The sequence below is a fragment of the Dermacentor andersoni genome, chromosome 2 (genome assembly GCF_023375885.2).
Source record: "Dermacentor andersoni chromosome 2, qqDerAnde1_hic_scaffold, whole genome shotgun sequence".
Lineage (NCBI taxonomy): Eukaryota > Metazoa > Arthropoda > Arachnida > Ixodida > Ixodidae > Dermacentor > Dermacentor andersoni.
Genome location: NC_092815.1, coordinates 18,641,781 through 18,668,964, shown reverse-complemented (window position 1 = coordinate 18,668,964; position 27,184 = coordinate 18,641,781). Strand labels below are relative to the sequence as shown.

General features: G+C 44.5%; 1 protein-coding gene across 2 annotated transcripts in view; it reads left to right on the top strand.

The window, feature by feature from the left end:
- LOC126542838 (uncharacterized) overlaps window positions 1–27,184 on the top strand; it is an 85,010-nt gene that overhangs the window by 26,602 nt on the left and 31,224 nt on the right. For both annotated transcript variants that reach the window (XM_050189953.3, XM_055077473.2), the window contains exon 2: window positions 26,237–26,467. In XM_050189953.3, the coding sequence (XP_050045910.1) occupies window positions 26,237–26,467 (231 nt within the window). The remainder of the gene's footprint in view (window positions 1–26,236; window positions 26,468–27,184) is intronic.

Genomic DNA, 27,184 nt, shown 5'->3' with positions numbered 1-27,184 from the left:
TCGATTACAGTGAACTCTCACTTGAGTGAACTTCAAGGGACCGAAGGAAATAGTTCACTTAACTGAAAGTTCACTAAACTGAATATTCACTAGACCAACATAAGACATGGCATACAGAGTCAAAAGCTTGAAGTGCAATTCATGGAGCAAAAGACATGGCATCCATAGTGTTAGAAATGTTTGAAATGGAATTTGTACATATCAATGAAAAACACACCACGTGGCTCGTTTGTGTGCACACACGAAACCGACGAGACTGGAAAGAAAGAGACGATGACCACGCCACGACTAGCCATTCGTAAAAAAAACACACACCACGTGGTTTGTGGTGTGACAGATTGCCGCTTTGCGCCAGCGATGTTACTTGGTTCATGGCCTCCGAGATTACAAGCTTGCTCGTTTTGTGCGGGTGATCTCGGAGGCTATGCTTCGTTGCCGTTCATTTTCCGCGCCGCCGCTTTGCCCCAGGGGTGCTGTAGCGCCAGTGACGTTACATTGCCGCTGGAGCGGTGGTTTGATGAGGGCGGGCATCGGTTGCGCCTGCAGTGCAGTGCAGTGCAAGCCTTGGTCCTCTGAGCGAGTTCGTTAAACTGAAATATTGACTGTTCCGAAATTCGTTTAAGTGAAACATTTTTGCATAGAATCTATAAGAAAACTTAATGAGAGAAGCATTCCAGGCAAGTTGGTAATCCATTACTTAAATGATATTGCGCGACAAAAAAACGACACGGACGTGAGAGAAGACGAAACACCTTGCGCTAGGTGTGTCGTCTTCTCTCACGTCCGTGTCGTTTTTTTGTCGCGCAATATCATTTAAGTAATAAGGAAACTGCCGGGCATTTTTTAAAAGTTCGTTATTCTGAAATATTCGATAAACCGACGTTCGTACAACTGAGAGTTTACTGTAGGATGTGCTCTGGACACATATAGTTTGGGACATAGACCATTTTTAGAGAGGCCACACATATGGCATAGGTAACACATACTGCATCAAAATATTATGGTGTGCTATACAATAAAAAACTTCATAATTCTGCAACCTGAACATGCAGTACGTTCTGGCTGATCAGATTTAAAGAAATTGCACATACTGCAATGCCGCCACTTAGGTTAGATTTATCTGGTGAGGCTGACATCACGTGTGTTGAAAAAACGTCATGTCCACTTAGCTGAGAAACTTCTAATCAACCTCTTAGATGTTTTATAGAATGTGTGTTGCAAATACTCATTGCTCGAGGCATGCCCACCTGGTATGTAGGAGTCTCGGGAGTATCTGTCACTGAAATTGTGGGGGAATGCATTGACTTTCCAGTTAATCATTTTTTTTCTGAAGAGCCTTACGGCACACTGCATGACAAAGGCATGCGGAACTGGAGTCTGCCCATTTTTAACATCGACATCGAGGACTGGCTGACCTGTTTAATTCCGCAATTTTAAGTATGCAACTTAAAGTAATTGACTAAATGTATGATGGTGTTATTTGCTAATTAGCAATATTGGAACTTATGTTTTGCCATGGACGTAATGACCACATTCGCAAGTAGTTCGGGTGAAGCAGCAGAACTACATCCGCCACACCACAATAGAGTTTTAGAAAAAAAAAGAACTGTTGTAACGTTTGTGCGAAAGATATCCTGAAAAACAGTGCAGTTCAGATAATAGATTTATTGCCACTGCTGCACATATTTCTGTGTCCTGTGAGGAAAACCTTCCATGCCTGCGTGCCGTAGTGACCGATAAATGACTTCCGGCTTGCCGAGTGGTTCGCGGATCACCAAGCCATAGCTGCGGCTGCCGCTTTCCTTAAACACTGTTGCAGTGCGTTTAGTGCTTGCCATTTAACGAAGGAATAAACGAGCATATGTTAGGATCCGTCACTTCGTAATCCCACTTAGTAAAGGTGGGATTAGCCGCGGGTGTCATGAATTCTGCGATGATCATCACTCATCAAAATTTGTGATAGTCCTTGCTATTCGGTTTGTATTCGAGTCGAGATTTTACTGTTCGATACTGTCAAATATAATAGCAACGCTATAGCCTCGGTGCAACCGAATGGAGGCAAGTGAAGACTGTTACGTACCTATAATTCCGTTGCAGACAAGCCATGGATCTTTCGCAGAAGCACTAGTCCCTGAGAAGTTAACTCGTTTTAAAGCAGCCAAATTGCTCGTCTTGATTTAGGCCATGGAGTAATATATACAGGCGTGCCAACTCGTCTGATAAGGTGTTCCGTGTAGTTTTGAGTGCCAGCGTGTTTTCATGACGGGGATCATAGATGGTGCTGGACTTAATTGCCCTCATCTGGAGTGCTGTCGGCGATGGCCAGCGGCAGTGGCTTGTCTCATGGTCAGGATGATAAATCGACTGTACTACAACGATTCATTTGATCAGTACCTCGCAAATGGAACCATGCGCGCGCTTGCCGCTATGATACACTCGGCAGTATATGCGCTTGTTCGCTGTCATATCGTGTCAGCTGCTGCCATTCGAGCACGCAGAACTATGAAAAACTCATTGGAACACGTTGCCGGAAAACAATCTTGATGGCCTTCCCTTAACATGGCTCCTTTGTACGCGAAAGAAAGGCGCTAACGTTACGCACTAGTGTTTTACTAGTAAATGGTGCAAAGTTCCTGGCAGTATGTTCATAATTTGTACTTGAAATGAATCCTAGATATTCATAACCACGAAGGCTGTTTTCTCACAAAGGGAAATCCCACCATCTTACTCTACTACCGTCTATCTTACTCCGTGCACGGAACTAAATACTCACCTAGAATCCAGAGAAGTATTATTGCGCATTTGATGTCATGAGCCGCTATAACGCATCGCATATGACTGTTTTCTATGTGACGGCAACATTGGTTCACCTCCATAGGAGCTTCCAAGCACAAAGCACTCCATTTTGATTTCGATGCGTTGGCTTGCCATCGTCTGGTACCTTTGATGGCTAATACTACTACTCTGCTTATATGGCAGGTTTTTTTCCCTCTTCACTCCCCTGTACGGTCCCGTGCTGTCATTTCGTTTTAAGCATGAATGCTGTAGTTCCCGTTGTCGGCGACCTTCTAGTGACCTTGAGCCAAAAGCCAGAGCCATTATCCAAGCACTGTGAGAGCAAAGCGAGATCATCCGGACAACCTGTCAAACCATTTAAAAATGCAGTCTCTGGCGCCCAACCCTTTGTACAGGACCGCATTACATGCACTAGTTATTGCCCAAAAAGTTACAAAAGATATTGCTTCTGAGTTCTTTCCAATGTTTGTTCACAATATCACTGAAGCTGTAACTTCTAGTATGCTGAAGTTTTATTTGTCATTCCCAAGAGGTGACGTTCAAAAGGCAGATACCAGGCACCATACACTTCATTGTGATCTTTTGGCACTGAACACTGAACGTCAGTGGCCCACGAGTTCCGCGTTGCCTCGAGAGATGGCACCACGCTTCGTGGCACCTCCTTCAGGCACTCCTACCCGTGGTGGTGGTTTAGCGGTTGTGGTATTGGACTGCTAAGCACGAGGTCGCGGGATCAAATCTCGGCCGCGGTAGCTGCATTTCGATGGAGGCGAAATGCAAAAACGCCTGAATCCCGTGCATTAGGGGCACATTAAAGATATCCGGGCGGTCAAAATTAATCCGAAGTCCCCCACTATTGCGTGCCTCATAATCAGATCGTGGTTTTGGCACATAAAACCCCATAATTATTTTAAAATAATATTTGAAAAGTGGATTAATTAAGACTATTTATGTAATTAGGTGGAATGCAAAAAGAAAATAATAGTCTTGAGTATCTCCAAGCAATGGCAAACAACGTTACCTTGGTTCTGTCCACCTACGTGGCATTTGCATATATTTAAATCTTGGCACATGAAAGTTGGGACACACTGTATGTATAGCATCCGTGGTCACGTCTTAAGCGAACAGCGTGCCACGATAACATCGCGTTTCACAGGGTGACACCGTGGCAACAAAGTTCGGAGTGCCTGACTCATTTTTTGCTGCTTATGAGGTTTTCAATGTGATCAATTCGTGACTTGACTACAAGACAGCATGAAATTTTGTTACCCTCCCCCAGGGAAGAGCAAAAAGGAAGCGCGTGCTTCGGAAATTAAAGGAAAAGAGAGAAGGCAAGTGGAGGCAGAGAGCATGGCGGAACGTTGGGCGCGTTTTATCTCTTGGACACTACTTGCCCGCAGCAAATGCATTGCAAGATAGGCAAGTCAGCACTCCTGTTAATCTTACACTCTATGATTTAGGCAAAGTAGTTTAGTATATAACCAGTATCACCATGCTTGCATCCCCTTTGAAACATTGTGCAGTGCTGCTGTAACACACTTCTCTCCTTCGATGAACATACACACTGCGTGCCTCTCATGGCGTGCTGTTTCTTTGTTTCATACTTGCACTGTCATGGTGCGGCACATAACTGAAAGCAGTTGCTTCTCATTGAGATGCTCCTTAGTCGGTCATGCATGTATCAAATGATGTAACAAGCCTCTTTTTACAAACTCCACACAAACTTCATATTTCACTTCATTTGTTTAGGAATGAGAAAATATTTGTTATTTAAGGTGATTTTTTTTGCAGATATTCATTTAAAATTGTGAGGTATTCTTTCGGGGTGCTCTTTTCATTTATCTGACCTAAGAGAGCTGATTAATAAGGAAAAAAAAAAAACGGAGACCAAAGTTTCTATTGGAATTGCTCACAGAACTACGACACAGCTGCATCAATGATGTCAACAATTTCAAACTTGACATGTTTGCGCTATTTCCCTGCAGAGAAAATTCTCAAAACTCACTAGATTGAGCCTTCGGTTCCTTTAGATTATAATGTAATTCTTGTCTATTGACAAAATGTTAATTACTCCCGAGCAGACGTCCAAATTCATGGCGTTGCAGCTCAGCCTTCGTTTTTACAGCTTTCGCCTTTTCTGGTTGGATGGACGTTTTTGCTTTTCTGAAAGTGGGATAAATATACCTTGTCAAATATGAGGTGCTGGCACTTAAAAACTGGTCTTCAAGAATTATATTTGAATTGGTAGTTAGCGTTGGTTTTGTGTGTATGTTTCTTCTGTCTTCGTCCTTTTGCGCTGTTTACGTGCTGTAATTTACGAAGCTACCTTGTATGCATAAATTTACGCTCTTAAGGATGCAAACCCATTTATAGTATAGATTGTTATATTCTTTATCTAGCGCACCTTTAAAAGCATCAATGGAATTTAAGCGTGTAAGTTGGAATTGTGTGTCATGAAAGCTGGTGAGTTCAAAGGTCCATCCACATGAATGAGTCATATAAAATGTGATTAAATTAATTAATTACACTCGTTAGGTACATGTTATCTAAGAGAGCATCAGATAAGACCTGATCTGTCTACCCGACTAGGTGGTCAATCCAGAGTCCCCCACTACCGACATGCCTCATAATCAGAAGTAGTTTTTGCACATAAAACCCCAGAAGTTAACCATGGTAGGTGCTTTAACTGCATTAACATGGTAGCAAATATGATTTCAAGGACTCAACGGCGTCACACCCTCCCTCTTTTCGCACGTTTTCACCAGGGCCGGATCGCGCGCTGCCATTGGGTTATACTATACACGAGCTGTTTGTTCTGCAGCAACTATACTATACTATACTATACTGTACACGAGCTGTTTATTCTGCTGTTAGTTAATTGTACAAATGAACCTTGAACGCGCAATCAAAGCAAGTGAGATGGGCTCAGCTACACGCTGTGACAACGGCAGGCGACGCATGGTACGATTCTGCATGTACTTTTCAACACCAACAAGGCTGTTCAACATAGAGGAAGGAACAATAGTATTGAATGACCAGCAGTATGGAAGCAGCCATCTTTTCTATTTGTTGCACATTGTATACTGCATGTAATGAATGGGCTGAAAGTGTGTTCTGTGTTTCTTACATTTCACCACGGCTGACGTTGCTGATACGCCCAAGAAAACAGCACACTCCAAGAAAACGTTATCAGCAGTGATGAAATGCCGCGTAGTACACATTCGTCCCCTCGTGTCAATCATTTACCATTAGGGAGACAAACTTCCCGTCACAGAAGCAGCCGTGCGATTCTGCACGTTAGAAAAGTTGTAGGTTATCTTCCCATCTGAAGTGGAATAAGCCAGCATCCGGCAGTTGGCGAACAGCAAGTTGACCGATGCGTGAAATGGAACTCTTTGATCAAATGCACTTGTTGAACGCCGAAGATAGCTTATAGGACGAAGAAATCCGAGGACGTGCTATCAAAGAGACTGTTGTCGGTCCACAAGCAAGGTTGTGTCGGTTTCGTGCTAGAAATACTTCTAAACTTTTGCATTGCGAAGAAGGAACTGTAATATATAGCTGCTAAATTTATAATAGAGTGGAAAGAAAGAAACGTGAATGAAGCCCAGCCTGGGCAGCAGATAATGCTGTGCGCATGACCTTTTGCTGTCGCCTTGAAATGCCATTAACGTTTACAAAGTGTGCATCGTGACATTTATGTCTCAGAAAATGAAACATATGAACTCTGCATTAAACTATGGATTGTGCAGCAGTCCATTACTTGAATGCTATAGACGGGCCGACACTGCCACAACAGCAGCAAGAAGACTCGCAGTGTCCAACAACGGGGGCGTGATTTTTGTCGTCATGCACAATCATTGACACCTTACTATCCCCTCACTATAATTGCAGCCAGCTTTGCGTGATGCATTTCTTTGCTAAACAGCACGGGGACGTGTTAAAATTCTGCGTTGCAGTCGCCAGACAGGCTGCTGAGCCATTCTTGCTATTATTCTTGCTAGAATGTCTCAGTGCATGCGCTCTCTCTCACGGTGGAGGAGAGAGTGCATCAAGACATGCTGTCTAATTCTTGTTACTGACCCTGTATGTGCTTCATGCAAAGGAGCCTTATCATATGCAGGGACACTTTTTCTATCCAAGGACACTTATTCTTGCTACCTTGGAGAGCATATACAAAAAAAGTGATTCCTACCAATTTGGTAATATTGGTCATTGTTTATATACATTATTATTATTATTATTATTATTATTATTATTATTATTATTATTATTATTATTTCCAATACTGTTGGCCCTTGCGGGCTGTTACAGGGGTGGGGGAAAAGAATTTTCCACAAACACGTACCACCAGTTCCGCAATAAACAAACAATGCATTCAGAAAACACATGACAGTTTACGCTCAAATGATTCAGTTGTGTGCGTTTCAATAAATACATCCACGCCAAGGTTGTTCAAATTGACTATAGTTTTCACAAGAAAGGAAAATTTGAAGGCATCAATGCGCGGCACATATGGCATTACAGCATCAGGGTGACCAGTACGTGGGGACACTTGTCCAGGGGGACGCAGGTATAGTCTGGAGTCCAAATTGAATTTATTGTTATACAGTTGGTACAATAATTTCAACCTGACTATTTTCCTGCGCGTTGCAACTTCGGGCAAACCGGCACGAGATAATAACGCAGTTACAGACTGCGTCCTTTGATAAGCATTAAAGATAAACCGTGCGGCTAGTCTTTGAATTCGTTCCAGTTTATTTATCAAGCCCACTTTGTGCGGATCCCAGACTATACATGCGTATTCCAGTGTGGGCCGTACAACTGTTTTGTACGCCTTGAGCTTAACCTTAACAGACCGAGTTTGCGTTGAGCAGAACCACAAATGTTTTCAATGTTTGCATTCCAATTCAAATTGTGCGTGATTGTGACCCCAAGATACTTAAGCTTACTAAGATGTTGAAGTGGGCTATTATTAATTCTGTAAGAAAAAAGCAACGGCGTTTTCTTGTTAGGTACAGTCATGTAAGCTGATTTACCGAAATTAATTTTCATGTCCCACGTAACACACCAGTCATATATTCTTTGCAAGCATTCGTTCAACAACATTTGATCCTGGACATTCTTAACGCGACAATAAATAAGGCAATCATCCGCAAATAGACGCAGTTCAATGTTAGGATGCAAGTCATTAGCAATCTCATTTACATATAACAGAAACAAAATTGGTCCTAAAACCGAACCCTGTGGCACACCAGATAAAACAGGTAAGGAGGATGATCTTTCGCCTGCTATTTGAACATATTGCTTTCTATTTGTAAGGTACGCATGGATCCACTTCACAATTTGCGTATTAACACCAAGTTTATACAATTTCTCAATAAGTTTTGTGTGACACACCCGGTCAAAAGCTTTCGAAAAATCAATTGCTATAACATCAATTTGTTCGTTGTTGTTAATTGCGACGCCGAAAGCATGAGACACCTCAAAAAGCTGCGTCACTGTTGACAGACGTTGGCGAAAGCCATGCTGCTTACTGTAGAATAAGTTGTTATTTTCTATATATTCAACCAGATGTTTCGATATTATAGTTCTAGTTCTAGTTCTAGTTCTATATTATAGTTCTATTCTAGTTTTCCGCCAATAACTTATTGCCCGCATTAAAAATAGGTACGATGCGTGCAAGGAGCCAATCTTCTGGCACAACCCCAATACGAAATGACATTGCAAAAATTGTAGACAAAAAATGTGATATCCATTCACAGTAACGCCTTAAAAACTCATTGGGTATCTCATCAGGGCCACAAGATTTTTTGGTATCCAGTTTTAACAACAATGCTAGAGTGCCTTCTCGAGAAAGTACAATATCATTTATGTCTTCACACAGCAACAAACCATCGTTCACATTTATGGGGTGCCTATGACTGCCAGGTGTAAATACAGAGTTAAACATACTGTTAAAAGCCTGTGCGATCAAAGCTGGTTTAGTGCAGACATTTCCGTCTACCTTAATTTCATTAATGTTGCACGTAGAACCAGATAAGTAATTCCAGAATTTCTAAGGCGAGTTTTGCATGTAATCCACCAGTGTTGTTGAAAAAAGTGCCGCCTTCACATCTTTTAATTCTTTTCTAACTTGCGTACTAAGACTGGCTATTTCTGCACATCGCCTTGGTATCCTTCTACGTGCACGATTCAGTCGCCGCTTCAAATGAATAATGTTTCTAGTTACCCATGGACTGGGTTTTCCTATGCGCTTGATTTTCTTGGGCACACATTTTTCTAAACAGGCGCGAATAACTGATACAAAGTATCTCCAAATCCTATTTATGTTGTTATCAACCGGCATATTGTCAAGAACACGTTCTAAGTAGTCGATAACCGACGTATCGTCAGCCCGATTAAAATTATACACATATACAGAGAGATTTTTTTCTAATTGCGTGTTTCCTATACTTAAAATTGCTACTACTGTTTTGTGATCTGATATGCCTTCCTCAATGTCGACACTATAATGAAATGGTCCGTTAGTCAAAAATAACAAATCCAGCGTAGATTGATTTTGCCCCTGGTGTCCTGGTCAGCTCATATAAAGTTATGCTTAAGCATAATCTCGAACATTATATCAGCGCTAGGCTTTTCCACTGGCCCCGTAAGTCTCGCATCCCAATCGACACCTGGTAAATTAAAATCCCCTGTTAAAATAATTCTACTTCTGGCATTCGTTATGTTATTTAAATGCTGGTCAAGCGCATACAAAAATTCAACAGGGCTTTTGGGAGCTCTATAGATAACGCCAACTAGCAAAATGGTATTGCCAATAAATAGTTTGCACCACACACTTTCATGCCCATTTATGGATGGCACAGTTTCATATCTGAGTGGTTTCTTCACTAGAAGAGCCACGCCACCGCCTCGTGTTGCTCTATCATTGCGGATTACATTGTAAGTGCTTGGAAATACCTCATCATCCTTCACGTCACTGTGCAGCCACGTTTCTGTTATGGCTATGAGCTCTGCGTCGTGAAGCAATGACAAGTATTCAAGCTGTTCTACCTTATTCACTATGCTCCGTGCATTAATGTTCAGTAACCTTATTTCGGGGTGCCTTGCGCGTCAGTCAACTTTTTCGGTGGCAGGTGGTCGTTCATTGCGCAGTCTCATGCGCACGTTCTGCTCTAAGTCCCATGTGTAAGCAATGCTATTGATGAAAAGCTTATCGTGAACAAGACTGACCTTTGCGCCATCGCGTTTATCAGTCTGAGCCGATTTCCAAAGTAGTCTTCTTTTTGCGACTGTTTCCGGCGAATAGTCGCCAGAAACACTAATTTTCGTGCGGTCGGAGTTAGCTCGAGAACTTCTGAACATCTGCTGTGCCCTGTATTTTTGTTTCATTCGACCAATAAAATGCGGTAAAGGTACGGCATATAAAATGGGTACTGGCACATTAACGCGACAGCATTAAGGGACCCGTGTCGCAGAAAATCAGGTGTCGGCATCAGCGTGCCTTTTGCCGTGCATTTGCCATGCCTTGCATTTGCCACGCCTTGTGAGTGATAGCGGTTTGAACATGCAAGACACACACCATGGTGTTCCGCCATTTGGTCCTCGAGATGTGCTCATCTGCACCACATCGTCTGATCAGCGTCTGCTTGCCATCCTTTCGGTACAAGCTCCATGGTTGGTGGATTGATGCAAAAAATGTTTTTACGCCATAACCATAAGCTTTGTTTACATGCATGCGACAGTGGGGCTTCGCTTCACCTGTAACACTTTCGCTGAATTTACCTTCCATCATCCTTAGCAAGTAGTAAGGACAAACACCCTCATAAATGTTCACCTGCGGCACAGCGTCTTCTCAGCGTTTTCTGACTACCGCCATCACATATGATAGAGTGAGGTAGTAAACTATGTAGTGAGTAATTAGGCATTTATAGCATTCCGCATCGTCAGCACATCACCAGTGCTAGTGCTGTGGTGCCATGTCTGTAAGCCTAGTTCTGTGAAAACAAACAGCCGATGTCAATAATTATGACAAAACTTACCTAATGCTTTGACTTCAGCTTGAAACAAGACTTAGTGATGACGAATTTCGCCACTTGTTTCTTGTTGACAGGGTGAAGAGCCAGTAACAAGCGTGAATTCGAATCAAAGCGGGTGGTCGGCGCTGTATGGGCGCTGCCATAAGCATTTCTGCGATTTACACGTATCTGAATAGACAGCGGCGGAGTTGGGGCCGAGCTAAAGCTTCCTCTTAAGCCACCATCTTTCTTGGCTAACCTTCATATCTGCAGCGTAGAGCACCATAGGATGTTATCGCACTTGGACTTTATAAGGAACTTCACGGCAGTAGTGGCACCAAATATTTGCCTAGAGTGACCGTATAATTGCTATCGCAGTAAAATAAGCACCACAGCAAACCTGAAAATAGACTGGGCAGCTCAAAGGTCTGCTGCACGTGGCGTCGGTGGTTACGTCTGCAGGCACGCGCAAGGAGCAGGATAGAACCAAGGAAATCACTAGTTTTCATTGGCTTCACTATGGCCACCATCTTTGGGTACTAGCACGTCGAAATGCTGCGTAAACAAGAAATGGTGACAACATGACAGCTGCATTTTGTGCCGAGCGACAAAAAGCGGAACCGCAAAATGTGGAATAATGTAGACCTGATAATATGGTGCACTCGCGTCATTAAGGCCGCCATGTTCAGCTACTAGCACGCTTAGAAGGCGCATCTGTCACGTCACATGAGAACTAAGTATGTTTAAAGGGGCTGTGAACCACCTCTTATCGAAGTGGAGAAATGCATTTGAAGTGAAAATAGGCTATTTCAGAAATTCTTTGCCGCAAAAAGTACTTCAATGCGTTTAGCAGAAGCAGAGTTATTGGCAATCAAACACGGCCTCCGCTGTGCTCCTGTTTCTTCTTCAGTGCCCTGCTCTATGAAGGCTACGGCGCAGGGGTGTGTGCCTACAATGCCCGCCTTCTAAAGGTCACCATGGTGCGCAGTTAAAATTTCATTTTGGATGTTAACGCAAATGCCACAACTTCCGCCTTTGGTACCTAGGACGGGCTAAACATAAGCCAAACTCTGCTGCCCTCAGCGAGCCGCAGTTTGCTTAGCCAGTGGACTCATGGCAGCACCTCGCAGCGGCCGCATTATCTACGGCTTGTAGCCAGCTGCAGCTTGATGTCAGCTATCAGCCAATAGCAGCCATCTAAGGGAATGACGAAATGAAGTGTCCAATGATGGAATAATGCGCCCAGAAGAGATTGAGGACAGTGCCTTCCATTGAAAAGAGAGCATTTGAGAGAAAGGTGACTTCGCGATCTGCTTGCGAGCTTTACGCGCCGCGTATGACAGCAAAACTTGGCTGAGATGTCCACAGCAGCATATGCTACCTGCGGACTATCTCATTTCACCAAGCCCGAGGGGTGGTTCAGGGCCCCTTTAAGAAATTTAGGATGCATTTTGCTGAAAACAGTAACTTTCAAGCCAAACCACATTAAGATGCTGCACAACCCTTATCTTTCAGCCCCTGATTAGGACGTAGTGAATCTAGCTCCAGCATTTTACTACCGGTTAGTAATTCCTGCCGTAAAGTGCAGTGAAGCCAAACTTACTGCCGAATTTACGATATTGGGTCTTCCCTGTTCATTTCTTTCTTTCTTTTTTTTTTTCTCAAAACAATAATAACTTCTTTTTAAGCTCTGTACATTAGTAGATGTCCACTGCTTTGATGGCCAATACTGGCCAAATTTTTACAAAAACCACTGCAGTGTTTTATTAGCATGTAAGCATAGGCCAGAATGCTGTTTTCCATGTTCAACGGGGTTTTCCAGGACATGAATGAAATTTTAGTAAAAATGTTTTGTGGAAATTTGTATAAAAGTATTTTTGGGCTTTTGTATTCAGCTATGTTTTGTAACTTTATTCTAAGAAAAGCTACATTTTTTGTCACATTTAAGTGCAAGCTACAGGAAGAAAATAGTGCTACAAAAGAAAATAATAAAATAGTGCTTAAGTTGTTTTCTGATAAAAAGCCATGTTCACAAACTGTAATAATGTAAGTTGTGAAAATGAAGAAAATGCTCTGTTTGTGACAAGTTTATTTTTTCAACCTGGCTTGCCACTGATTTGATAAATTAAGATAACTCTCAGACATTTAAAAAAAAATATTTCACTTAAAGTATATTTGGGAAAGCCTTTTTCTTTCATACCAATTAGCTGTGTATTAAAAAAAAAATAAAGATAGTTGAGCACTGATTTGTTCATTGGCATGGAATGCCTTGGAAGGAAGGAGTCTTTGATGGACAAGGCATGATTTGTATTCTAGTAACAAAACTTATAGCGCAGCAAAAGATGAAAGACAAAGAAAAGAGGACACACAACACAAGCACTCCCTCACAACTGATTTTTACTGGACGTATGGAAAATATGTATACACATATAGATTGCGCATGTGAAGAAGAGCTAAATATAAACAAACGTCAAAGGCACGTGTCTAACAGTGATAAATGAAGTTGAATTCTCTGTCATGTAGTAACAAGGATGGCTAGCTTATGCATAGAGTGGCCTTCTTGGTTATATGATAGGCCTTGGAGATTTCCTGCATGGTCTGGTCAGGGTGCCGGAACAATATGACTGTGCTTTGTAACAGGAGAACAAATGTAAGTTTATTGCTTAAAGGGACACTAAAGCCAAATATTAAGCCCAGCTAAAGTGATTGATTACTGCTCGAGAATCTCTAAGGCATCAGTATTATCGCGAACAGAGCCTTAATAATGGACAAATTGAGTTAAATGCAGCACATGGTTAGAGACTCCCCTGGGACATTCAAGCACTTGCTCAGTGACGAAAGCACTCCTCGGTTAAATTCTGTCACTAATACTCGACCACTTGTTGCAAAAAACATCATTGTATTGTATTAGAAGACGAAATAAAATGCTACTTATTCAGTTCTATTTCATATTTAGAAAAAAGAACTAATTAAAATTACCCTTGACAACGACGCGGGCGGTCAGAATGTTTCATTTTCACTCGACTCTGTGCCGCTCATGATTTCGCGTTTCAGTACTTTACTGATCGTGTAGTGCCGCACTGGTTTTACTGGCTCGCGAAACTCGCACAAACTGCAAATAGCAGGGTACTCAACTTCCATGTGATGTCGCGGGATGCCCGAACAGTCGACACCACTTGACCAAAAAAGCAGCTGCAGCGGCGAATCCACCACTCTGTCTTGGCTCGGTACCGTCGTCTGTCAGGTGCCGTTTTACACACTGATGGCAGCAAAGGGTGGCGATGGCGTATGCAACATCACCACTCCCCTGGTTGGGTGGTGGGAGATTTGAATTTCGAAAAAGGCATTCGTACCCTTCAGATGCAATTTTCTCGTAAACTAAGTCTTTTCTTGGAGCGAAGCAAGCATTGTGAGGTTTCTGGAATGGTATTTAAACAGTCCACGTCTACTTAGTATTTGCCTTTAGTGACCCTTTAAAAAGGCTGCCGGGTTTTCTACACACCTGATCACATCAGTTTGTGAAATGCTCATGCGAATTCTGAAGAAATAAAAATGCGCTTGCTGTCCTTCAGCACACACTGAAGGAAACAAAAAGGTGGCATTTGCTCCCTATATAAATAAAATTTCACTTGGTCTTAAAAATGTGGGAAAGTGGCTTATCGAGTATATAGTATTTTCTACGCCTCACAGGCAGCCGCACGTTCCATAGTGCACAGAAGGACCCATGGCACTACAGCAGGTGGTGGAAAATGCCATTAAAATCATGTAAATCATTTCGTTGAGTGTAATACAGGAGTGGTCTATAACATTCCCCTTTCCTATGGACATATTTACATTTGCCAAACAGGCTGGTGCATTAATATACACTTCGGAAAACATTGAAATCAAGACCACACAGGCCACTCTTTGTGTAAGCCAGCCATCCTCGCTGCTGCATGACAGAGAATGTGACCTTGATCACTGTTAGACACGTGCCTTTTATGTTTGTTTGCTTTTAGCTCTTGTTGATAATGTGCAATGTATCCGTGTGTGTATATATATATATTTTTTTGTGCATGCAGTAAAAATAATTTGTGAGTGAGCACTTGTGTTGTTCGTCCCTTTTTCACCTTTTGTTTTTGGCTGTGTTCTAAGTTTCGTTTCTGTAATGTAATACCAGCTAACCCATTTATCCATCCTATTGCAATGATTTATATGTTGTTAGGCAGATTGTGTGACTACATCCAGGGATCTTCTGTTGCTTTTACTAGTGCTGGTCTTTGGTAGTTGACTGAATTATGTTGACGGTGTTAGAGACATTGACAAAGGTTGCACATATGCTATAGTCATTGAACGCCTGCACTTTCACTACCTCTGGCTCCAAAGAGTTGGCATAATTGCTAGCCATTGAGAAACCTTGCTGCTTATCTCATGTCCTTGTAATGGCACCTATCAAAGCTTGGTCAGATTGGATCTTCTGCTCACGCTTTTGCTCCTGGCAAGTGGAACTCATTGATAGAGGAAATATTGACACATGTGCTTATCTTTATCGGCCGACCACGTTTCGCCGCCTAACTGTAATCGCACAGCGAGGGACGCGCCTGCATGTATCCGACGTTTCTGGAAAGTTATCGATGCTTCTACCCGGCTGTTTGTTGTCGCCGAACCTTGTGTTATCTGATTTCATCGCGTGACTCGAATGTTGTAGAACTTTGTGGAAGGCATGCGAGTCCCAACGATTAGTTTGGAACATTCGACGACTGTTGTATAAAAGCCGACGCGCTTGACCCGCTGATCAGATTTACGACGATCGCCGACTGTGTTCGCCGCTATCGTTGTGCTTTAAGTGTAGCCTGTTTTGTGGGCACAGGTTCGCCCAATAAAAGCTACTTTTGTCTTTCACAGTACTGCTACTGTGTTCTTTAACGTCACTACCACGTGACATCTGGTGGAGGTGCTTTTGGTCCATGTACCGGACGCCCCCGACAAGCCGTGATCCAAGCCCGGACCGTAAAGAGAGCACCAACGTAGTCACGGACCATCGAGTAAGCCGTCGTCTACAACAGCTGCCCCCGGAACACGGACTTCTACCTGAGAAGACCAAGAAGATCGTGGCCAAGACAACCCCAATGGCTGCCCCAGCGGCCCCCGTTGTCCTGCAACAACCTCGGGACCCACCGACCTTCCATGGAGCAGCAACTGAAGACCCGGAATCCTGGCTGGAGACGTACGAGCGAATCGCGACTTTCAACAACTGGGACTCCGACGACAAGTTGCGGCATGTATACTTCGCCCTAGAAGACGCCGCCAGAACGTGGTTCGAGAACAGGGAGTCGACATTGACAACATGGGACCTGTTCCGTACCGGCTTCCTGCGCACCTTTTCAAGCGTCGTGCGCAAGGAAAGGGCCGAAGCTATGCTGGACGCCCGAGTGCAGCTACCTAACGAGAACGTCGCCATATTCACGGAAGAAATGAACCGCCTGTTCCGCCACGCCGACCCGGATATGCCCGAAGAGAAGAAAGTCCGCCTTCTCATGCGTGGCGTGAAGGAAGAACTTTTCGGCGCAATGATACGAAGTCCACCGAAGACCGTAGAAGAGTTTCTTCACGAGGCCACCAGCATCGAGAAGACACTCGAAATGCGGAACCGGCAATTCAACCGCCGCACGAACTCTACCAACTACACAGGAATTCAGTCACTGGCCACCGACGACCTGCGCGAGACTATCCGAGCGGTCGTGCGGGAGGAACTACAAAAGCTGTTCCCGTCACCGCAGACTCAAGTGGCTTCGATTGCCGACGCCGTACGTGAGGAGCTCCAACAACAACTCGGAGTAGCCCCTGAATCGCCGCAGCCTCAGCCGCAAGCCATGACATACGCCGCTGTAGCCCGCCGTCACGTTCCCCCTCCGCGCCCACGGCAGGGCCCAGTGACGACACAGTTCCGTCGTCCACCACCAACCCCGCCGCCAGCACGCCAACCCGTCACCCCACGCGGCATTCCAAGGAAGACTGACGTTTGGCGCGCCCCTGACCATCGCCCGCTTTGCTATCACTGCGGAGAAGCCGGGCACATCTACCGCCGATGCCCATACCGGGAGATGGGACTCCGAGGGTTCGCCGTGAACGCGCCGCGACCACAGATTGGCGAACGACCTCGCGATATCGCCGACTACCTCGCCGCCACTCAGTGGAGCCCTCGACGACCGTCCCGTTCGCCGTCACCAGGCCGTTACCTGTCGCCGCAGCGCCGACCATACACTATCCCAGCCCGGGGCCGGTCTGCGAGCCCATATCCGGAAAACTAAAAGCAGCAACCGATGGAGGTGCGGTTGCTGTTCGTCGAACTGACGAATATCCTCCGACGCCGACGGAGACGCCGAAGAGACCATCTCCACGACGTAATAATGACACGCCGCCGTCCCGACGAAGTCAGAAAGCCAAGACTACACCGACAAATGACTACGTGACGACGCGACGTTCCAGCTTTAGTTTAACACGACGCAGCCGTGATCCGACGCCAAGACCCAACTGCAACGCCAGACGAAGAACCACCGACCTCGACGTACTTCTCGACGGCCACGCAGTCACTGCCTTAGTCGACACAGGGGCCGATTACTCCGTAATGAGTGGACACATCGCCGCCCAGTTGAGGAAGGTTAAGACTGCATGGGAGGGCCCCCAAATTCGGACCGCTGGAGGACACCTCATTACGCCGACTGGAATCTGCACGGCAAGAATTACCATTCATGACCGGACTTACCCTGCCACCTTCGTTATCCTCCAACAGTGTTCACGAGACGTCATTCTCGGTATGGACTTCCTGAACCAACACGGCGCAATCATCGACCTGAAGTCGAAGTCTATAACGCTGTCGGAAGATAGAGCGACACCGCCGGAGAGCCCTCGTAGTCGCCACGCCTTGAGTGTGCTCGAAGATCAAGTGAGCATCCCGCCTCGCTCCAGCATTGTTATTTCGGTCGGCACAGAAACACCCGCTGACGTAGAAGGCGTCATCGAAGGCGACCAACGTCTATTGCTAGACCGTGAAATTTGCGTCGCAAGAGGGATCGCTCGACTGCATGGAGGGAAAACTGAAGTGTTGCTGACAAACTTCAGCCAGGAGTTCAAGCACATCAACAAGGGCACGACGATCGGGTACATTGAGGAAATTCTGGAAACCAGTAATGCGTTTGTCCTCTCGGATTCCGCCGCATCTGCCCCGACGACCATGATTCCCGAACCAAACTACGACATTAATCCAAGTCTCCCCATGGGCAAGCAGCAACAGCTCAGAAGTCTGCTCCGACGATACAAAGCCTGCTTTTCGACATCATCGAGGATTCGACAAACACCAGTCGCCAAGCATCGCATAATCACCGAGGAGTGCACTCGACCACTCCGCCAGAGCCCTTACCGAGTTTCGCCGCGAGAACGTGAAGCTATAAGAGAACAAGTCGACGAAATGCTGCGCGACGACATCATCCAGCCGTCGAAAAGCCCGTGGGCGTCCCCTGTTGTCCTGGTGAAGAAAAAGGACGGAACCCTACGTTTCTGCGTCGATTATCGTCGTCTGAACAAGATCACGAAGAAGGACGTATACCCCCTCCCACGGATAGACGACGCATTGGATCGGCTCTGCAACGCTAAATACTTCTCGTCGATGGACCTCAAGTCTGGCTATTGGCAAATAGAAGTCGACGAAAGAGATCGCGAAAAGACCGCCTTCATCACCCCGGACGGCCTCTACGAGTTCAAGGTTATGCCATTTGGACTGTGCTCGGCGCCCGCAACGTTCCAACGGGTGATGGACACGGTTTTAGCAAGATTGAAGTGGCAGACCTGTCTCGTTTACTTGGATGACGTCGTTGTCTTCGCCGGCAATTTCGACGATCACCTTAGGCGGCTTGCAACAGTACTAGAGGCCATCATGTCATCAGGACTTACTCTGAAGCCGGAAAAGTGCCACTTCGCTTACCAGGAGCTTCTATTTTTAGGCCACGTCATCAGCAAATCTGGAGTCCGCCCCGACCCGCAGAAGACAGCTGCCATCGCAAAGTTCCCGCAGCCCATCGACAAGAAGGCCGTGCGTAGATTCCTTGGCATGTGTGCCTACTACAGGCGCTTTGTCAAGGACTTTTCACGCATCGCGGAGCCGCTAACCCATCTAACCAAATGTGATGTCGAGTTCAAGTGGGAAACGCCGCAGGCCGACGCATTTCAAGAACTCAAACGACGCATGCAGTCGCCGCCCGTACTTGCGCACTTCGACGAGCACGCCGATACCGAAATTCACACTGACGCCAGTAGCCTAGGCCTCGGTGCCGTCCTAGTCCAGAGAAAAGATGGACATGAACACGTGATAGCTTACGCTAGCCGGTCGTTGTCAAAAGCGGAAGGCAATTATTCTACAACCGAAAAGGAATGCCTCGCCATCGTTTGGGCTACAGCGAAATTTCGCCCTTACCTATATGGCAGGCCATTCAAAGTGGTCAGCGACCATCACGCGTTGTGTTGGCTAGCTAACTTAAAGGACCCTTCAGGACGGCTGGCACGGTGGAGCCTCCGACTACAAGAATATGACATCACTGTAACGTACAAGTCCGGACGAAAACACTCAGATGCCGATTGCCTATCACGCGCCCCCATTGACCCGCCGCCGCAAGATGACGAGGATGACGACGCCTTCCTTGGCATAATAAGCGCGGAAGATTTCGCCGAACAACAACGAGGGGACCCGGAGCTAAAAGCCCTAGTCGAGTATTTGGAAGGGCACACCGACGCTGTCCCTAGGGCATTTAAGCGTGGATTATCTTCGTTCACGCTTCAAAACAACCTACTCGTGAAGAAGAACTTCTCACCAGTCCGCGCCAACTACCTTCTTGTTGTTCCGTCGGCGCTGCGTCCAGAAGTACTGCACGCCCTACATGACGATCCGACCGCTGGGCACCTCGGTTTCTCCCGAACGCTATCGAGGATACAAGAAAAGTATTACTGGCCGCACCTAACCGCCGATGTCGCCCGTTACGTCAAGACATGCCGAGACTGTCAGCGACGCAAGACACCACCGACAAGGCCAGCGGGATTACTACAGCCGATCAAGCCTCCTCACCGACCTTTTCAGCAGATCGGGATGGACTTGTTGGGACCGTTTCCGACATCAACTTCCGGAAATAAGTGGATCGTCGTAGCGACGGACTATCTCACCCGCTTCGCTGAAACTAAAGCTCTACCGAAAGGCAGCGCAGCCGAAGTGGCGAAATTTTTCGTCGAGAACATCCTGCTGCGACATGGTGCTCCAGAAGTCCTCATCACCGACAGAGGAACGGCTTTTACAGCAGAGCTCACGCAAGCCATTCTGCAATACAGCCAGACAAGTCACAGGAGGACAACTGCCTACCATCCGCAGACGAATGGTCTCACGGAGCGCCTGAACAAGACCCTCGCCGACATGCTAGCAATGTACGTCGACGTCGAACACAAGACGTGGGATGCGGTCCTGCCGTACGTAACATTCGCTTATAACACGGCGGTACAAGAAACAACACAGATCACGCCATTTAAGCTGGTTTACGGCAGGAACCCGACGACGACGCTCGACGCTATGCTGCCGCACGTCACTGACGAGGAAAATCTTGACGTCGCTTCCTATCTCCAGCGCGCCGAAGAAGCTCGACAGCTCGCCCGCTTACGGATCAAGAACCAGCAGCGTACCGACAGCCGACAGTACAACCTGCGACGACGCTTCGTCGAGTACCAGCCCGGCGACCGTGTTTGGGTATGGACCCCGATACGCCGACGAGGACTAAGTGAGAAGCTACTGCGACGCTATTTCGGACCCTACAAGGTTATCCGACGTATTGGCACACTGGACTATGAGGTCGTGCCAGACGGCATTTCGCATTCACAGCGGCGCCGCGCACGATCTGAAGTGGTCCACGTGGTACGCCTTAAACCCTTTTACGGACGCTGACGAACTTCGTTATTTTTGTTCTTTTCTTTGCTACGAGTGCTTTTGTTTATTAACTTCGTTTGTTTGCAGCATCCGGTCGATGCTTTTTAAGAGGGGGGTATTGACACATGTGCTTATCTTTATCGGCCGACCACGTTTCGCCGCCTAACTGTAATCGCACAGCGAGGGACGCGCCTGCATGTATCCGACGTTTCTGGAAAGTTATCGATGCTTCTACCCGGCTGTTTGTTGTCGCCGAACCTTGTGTTATCTGATTTCATCGCGTGACTCGAATGTTGTAGAACTTTGTGGAAGGCATGCGAGTCCCAACGATTAGTTTGGAACATTCGACGACTGTTGTATAAAAGCCGACGCGCTTGACCCGCTGATCAGATTTACGACGATCGCCGACTGTGTTCGCCGCTATCGTTGTGCTTTAAGTGTAGCCTGTTTTGTGGGCACAGGTTCGCCCAATAAAAGCTACTTTTGTCTTTCACAGTACTGCTACTGTGTTCTTTAACGTCACTACCACGTGACAATATCAAGATTATATATATGTATATATATATATATATATATATATATATATATATATATATATATATATATATCTTCTTTCCTCTGTTGCTTTTTGGGAACACGTGGAAGAGTCACTCAATCCAGAGTTGGCAACAGAGGAATTGGGGACTTCCTCATACGCATCTCATTTCTCCATCAATCCAGGCCTGCTCTCTTTGTTGGCGGTTTCCCTACTCCACTCAGCACTCCAGCAATGCAACAAGTCCAAAACCTCTTGAAATGCACTCACTAGTTCATACTTCCTGCACTCCCATGTCCAATGTCACCAATTCTACCAAAATGTTTCATTTCATTTCATTTATTCAATTTTAAGGGCCCGAAGGCATTACATAAGGGGGGGCGTACATCAAAGTCGCCAGCTTCATAAGAAAGTAACATAAGCATTGATTGCAATAGGTACAAAAAAAGAAAATTGCAAAAAATAAGATGAAAAAGGAACATATATACAGTACCAACGAGGTGATAAATAAATAATAATAAGACAAGCGTGGTGGTTATGTTGGCATTATCAAAATTGTTTAGTTTTTCGCGAAATGTTTTGCGGTCACTGCATGGAACAATATTATCCGGGAGTGCATTCCAAAGTGTTATGGCATGGGGGAAGAATAAGCTGCTCATCGGTGTTGTCCGAAACCTTATTGCCGCCAAGGGGCGAGTATGAGATAAACTGGATGATGTTCTGAACGGGTGTTTTAAGAGGGCGTGTCCTGATTGGGTGAAGTAAAAGAAAGTGTGAAGAAGGTAAAGACGAGAAGTTGCGTGCCATGAAGCAAGCAAAGGAAGATACAGTTTGTTTTAAGGTGGCTTCGCTGATATGTCTTGAATATTGTTACGTAATGAAGCGAGCAGCGCGGTTTTGTACAGCTTCTAAATCATGGGTGAGATAAGCTTGCAAGGGATGCCAGATGGATGATGCATACTCAATTTTGGGTCGCACATATGTTAAATATGCAAGTTTTTTTTTATTTCGGACGATGCGGATCTTAAGTTACGTCACAAATACCCAAGTGTGTGTGAAGCTTCACAGCGAATTGTTTAAATATGTTTTACCCATGAAAGTGATGGTGTCATATGAACTCCTAGATATTTGCAAGTACACATGTGGTCAATAGGAACAGAGTTAATGCAATAAGTGCGGTGTATGGGTGTGTTTGCGCGTGAAGGATATTACTTTGCATTTAGTGAGGTTTAGAGGCATATGCCATTTTTCACACCAAGAAGCGATAGTGTCAAGGTCGTGTTGTGGGGCAATTGTGTCGTTAGATGTATGAAGGGTGTTATAAAGAACGCAATAATCTGCAAAAAGCCGCAGCTTCGTTGATATGTTAGTGGGAAGGTCATTTATGTAAATCAAAAACAATAGAGGAGATAAACCTGTACCTTGGGGAACACCGGAAGTTACACTGGTAAGGGTTGACTGAGAATTGTTAGCATAGGTAAACTGAACGCGTCCTGTTAAAATACTTTCCATCCATTTGATAATCTCGGGATGGATACCAAGGGAGGACAATTTTGCAAAGAGATGGTTGTGAGACACGCGATCAAAGGCCTTTGAAAAATCTAGGAATATTGCATCAATTTGAAGGGGATCGTCCATGTGTAGTAGTAGGTCGTGCATAAATTCGGCTAGTTGAGTTTCGCAAGACAGAGATTTACGAAAACCATGTTGTAAAGGGTAAAAAAAGACATTGATTCTAGGTAGTCCATTAGGTTAGATGCTATAATTTGCTCAAGGAGCTTAGATGGGACACTGGTTAGGGAGATCGGACGATAATTAGTAGGATTATCGCGCCTTCCTGCTTTGAAAATGGGAAATACCTTCGCTTTTTTTCCAATTGTCGGGCACGTTTCCTGTGTTTAAAGATTGATTAAATATAAGGTACAAAAATTTAGTGGAGAGTTATAGTGCTTTTAAGTAATTTGGTGTTTATGTCATCGCAGCCAGCCGAGGATGATATTTTAAGAGAGCGAATTAGATTAGATATGCCATCCGGGTTTATTTTCACTTGAGGCATTGTTTTTGCCAGAAAGCTAGGTAAAGGTTCCAGAGTGCAGGGATTACGGACGTGAAATACCAATGTGAAGAATTCATTTAGGAGTGCTGCGGAATTATTTGGGCTTATTCATTCATCATCTGAGTCAACGAGATTTATTTGGTTAGTTTGTTGTTTTGAGGAGATGACACGCCAGAATTTGGGTTTGAGTGAAGCATTGTAATCAGGTCTACAGAGAAGAATTTGTCCTTGGCCTCATGTAATGTTTTAATATATTCAGTGTCACAGAGGTGGTGTCGTTCCCATACTTCTACACTATTTTTACTTTTGGCGGTTATGCGGCATCGCACCAACTTAAGCATGAATCTACAAACAGTTACCGTATTCTGGGTTCTCACTTCATTCTTCTCTATTTCTCCCGGTTCATACATGCATCTCTCTCTGTAAGTTACTGTTCTCAGTTGCAAACCACCAGTGCAGTGAATGTTTGAAATAGTGAAAGACAGCTTTAAGTTCTCCTCGCTGCACTTTTGCACATTCCTCAGTCAAAGAGGTTGTACAGGCAGCTAAAGGGGGTGCCAGAAAAGAAACCATTTCAACAGCAAGTCTTGTGACAGCTGCGTGTTTTGAGAAGCAAGGCTCAGAATAAGGAATCACTAAGGCTGCATTTGCTGTTGCAAGACTGGATCAACGTGAACATATGTTAGTTCAAGCTTGATTTTGGGTGAGGTTAGCATCATTTTTTTATCTTCTCGAATGAGTGAGCACAATATAGAAAATTTTGTATGGGAGGAATTTGCCTTGAGCTTTTCATTCTTCTCTGGCATGGCTACAGGGGGACACATCTGAGCTTAAGGTGAACTTCTTGCAGTGATTTAATTGCTCTGCTAGTTCTGTTAAACTGGGTTGGAAAGATGAAGAGGGCACCTCCTGCTACTGATTACAAGCGAAGGAGGCTCCATTAAGATGAAGCTGCAATACAACATTGCTTATTAGTCAATAATAATTTGTTTTATTGCATGTTTTTCAATGAAGGTAAGGTAAGAAAATAAGATAAAGTTGTTATTTGCTTTTTTTTTTGAGAGAGAGAGAGAGAGAGAGAATCCTTAAGAGGTAGCTTTAGCTAGGGCCCAACTTCGATGCCACCGATTCAGTTATATGTAAAACGCAGAAATTATTTTCTGAGATAACCCTAGACCAACTATAATGAAATTTGTTGCATTTGATAAAGAAAGATAAATTCCAGTGGCTGTGGGAAGCGAAAAGGGCCTGAATTTTTGGTAAAAATTTCCGAGAATTGTTAGGATCGAAAAAAATAATAGCATGAAGTTTACCACTTTTTTTTAGCTCTGCACCAAAAACACATATTGCAGTTCTGTAAACTGCATCTGTTAGAGCATCTGAAGAGGACAAATTTGATATATTAATTTACAGCTTACATGTATTTCTGACAATGTTTACAAGAGTTGTGCAGAAGTCCTATTCACAGATTAATAACATATTTGACCTATCTTCTTTCAAACTATCTTTCAGTGCCCCTTCCCATTCACTTTCTTTTTTGCATGCTATCCACCCTCAAACATTTGGCAGACATTCCATAAGAACTGTAAAGGCACCATAGAACACAATTTTTATTACCTATTTAATACTCACTTATCGGAAGTCTACATTTTAGTATGCTTGGTTGTTCTACAATGTGTAGTTTATCCTCAGACTATTTTTAAATTACTTGCAACCATGCTTCAGGTACTATAACACAAACTGTTGCAAAAAAATTATTCCAATTGCTCACTTTTTTTACAAAATAATCCACAAGGTGTTGTCCCGCATAAATGTGTAAGTTTCTTTCCAAAAATCTCCTTAGTACAAGCAAAGACAGCCAAAGTAGAAACACGAAGAAATGGAAATCAACTTCCACAAAAATCATGAATTGTACTTTTCAAAACAGTTGGCATTAAAAACTCAGGATTCCAACAAACATTGGTAATCTAAGTAAAGTTTCTATAGCGTTTACACATCCTGTCCTCCCCTATTTAAAGGCCTGCATTCTTTTGACTGCTGTTGTATGATCAAAGCACAGCTGGTAAGCAGTGCAATGCCCTGCTCAACAAAAGATAAAATCTACCTTGGAAGGCACTCATAGCATGTGGAACTAATGAGTGGGCACTCAATTTGCACCCCCCCTCTCCCCCACTGCTCCCCTCTTGCTTTGAGCAGGCCACAGAAGGGGAGGGGATGCATGGTGTCTACATCCCCCCTGTGTTCATGCTCATAGATGCAAGTGCCCCTGAAACTTTCTCTTTTTCTTTTATTCAATTTATGGAATACAAAGTGGGAAATGTGGGCTAAATACAAGGGCGGGACTTACACAAGTAAATATGGTGTGTTTCTTTCACTTCATTCATAAACATGCTATGACAGAGATTTCTAATATCTTTGAGCACATTCTCAATATGCAGTAGTGTGCCCACTTTAGAGAGCTCAGTGAATTGTAGATGCATGTGTGCACATGCTCACATGCTTACTTTTCTAAAAGCTCGTTTTGCTTATTCATATGTATTCTTTTAATTTATGGTGCAAGTTTGCTCCATAGCCTTTGTTTACTTAGCTTAGACATTCTTGCAGAAATTGTTGTAATGCAGTTAGAAGCACTTCACATTACCTTGCTAGCTTTGCAGTTTCTTTGTTGTCTCTATTTCTTTTGCTGGGCAACACCTGTAGCTGCACTCAGTATAGTGATGTGTAGTTGGATGCTGCAAGGAAACAAATGTAATTTTTTTTATGAAATATAGTGCCCACTTTTGTACGATTACAAAGAAACAGCTAAACTAACAGATAAATCTTATTCAGTGTGCTTATGACTTTAAAAAGTATTGGTGTCATTTAAAGTTCACTGCTAGATTTATGTGCAGCTAAACCTGTTCATCGGCTGACCATGCTGTACTTGGCCAACGACGTGCTTCAAAATGGCAAGCGGAAAGGAGTCCAGCAGTTTGTTGAATCTTTTGGCGATGTCCTTCCCGAGCAGACCCCCCTGTTTCGGGACGAACGCATTGCCAAGCAGGTGGACAGGGTGTTCAGCATTTGGGCTGAGCGCTCTGTTTTTTCTTCAGACTTCATAAAAGGCCTCAAGGAAATGTTACGTAAGTTGAGAAGACCTTCGCTTTAGACAGCTGCAGGTATAAATGAGAGTAACGTCACGAAATAGCCAAAGTGTGTCAGTGGAGGATGAATGAACTGAGGGCTTATTTCCAGTGCTTAGTATGTACCACTTTGTGATGTTTCCCTTGAGCTGTTATATTACTGCATCTTATCTTAGTTGCAGCTGCTTTTCTGTCAAGCTACAAAAGGCTAACTGGACCTTGTGCCATAAAAACATATATATATATATATATATATATATATATATATATATATATATATATATATCAATCAATCAATCAATCAAAAGGCTGTTTAGTATTGCACAGTGTTGGCATCTATTCAATATCTAAGGTGTGTATCAGCTTCTTTCATTTAGCCTGTTTGCATGATACTCTGCTGTGTCTGGTTGTGGGGAGGGGGGAATGAGCGGGGAGTATTCTATAAGTGTCCACCTAGTGGGCATGTTCATTTTGTATGCTGCTGAAGTTCTGATTGGATGAGCTGCATCAGATCAGAAGGAGCCAGGCACCTCCAGCCAGTCAGAACTTCAGGGCTGGTATAACATAAAACTATTCCAATCTGTTGTTATTCCAAATCTGCCATTAGCCCTCTGGGATAGGTCAGAATGGTTCGGGTCCAGCCCATATGGATGGGCACCCAAATGGGCAGAGCCCGAGCCATTCTGGCTTATCACGGAAGGCTAATGGCCGATTTGG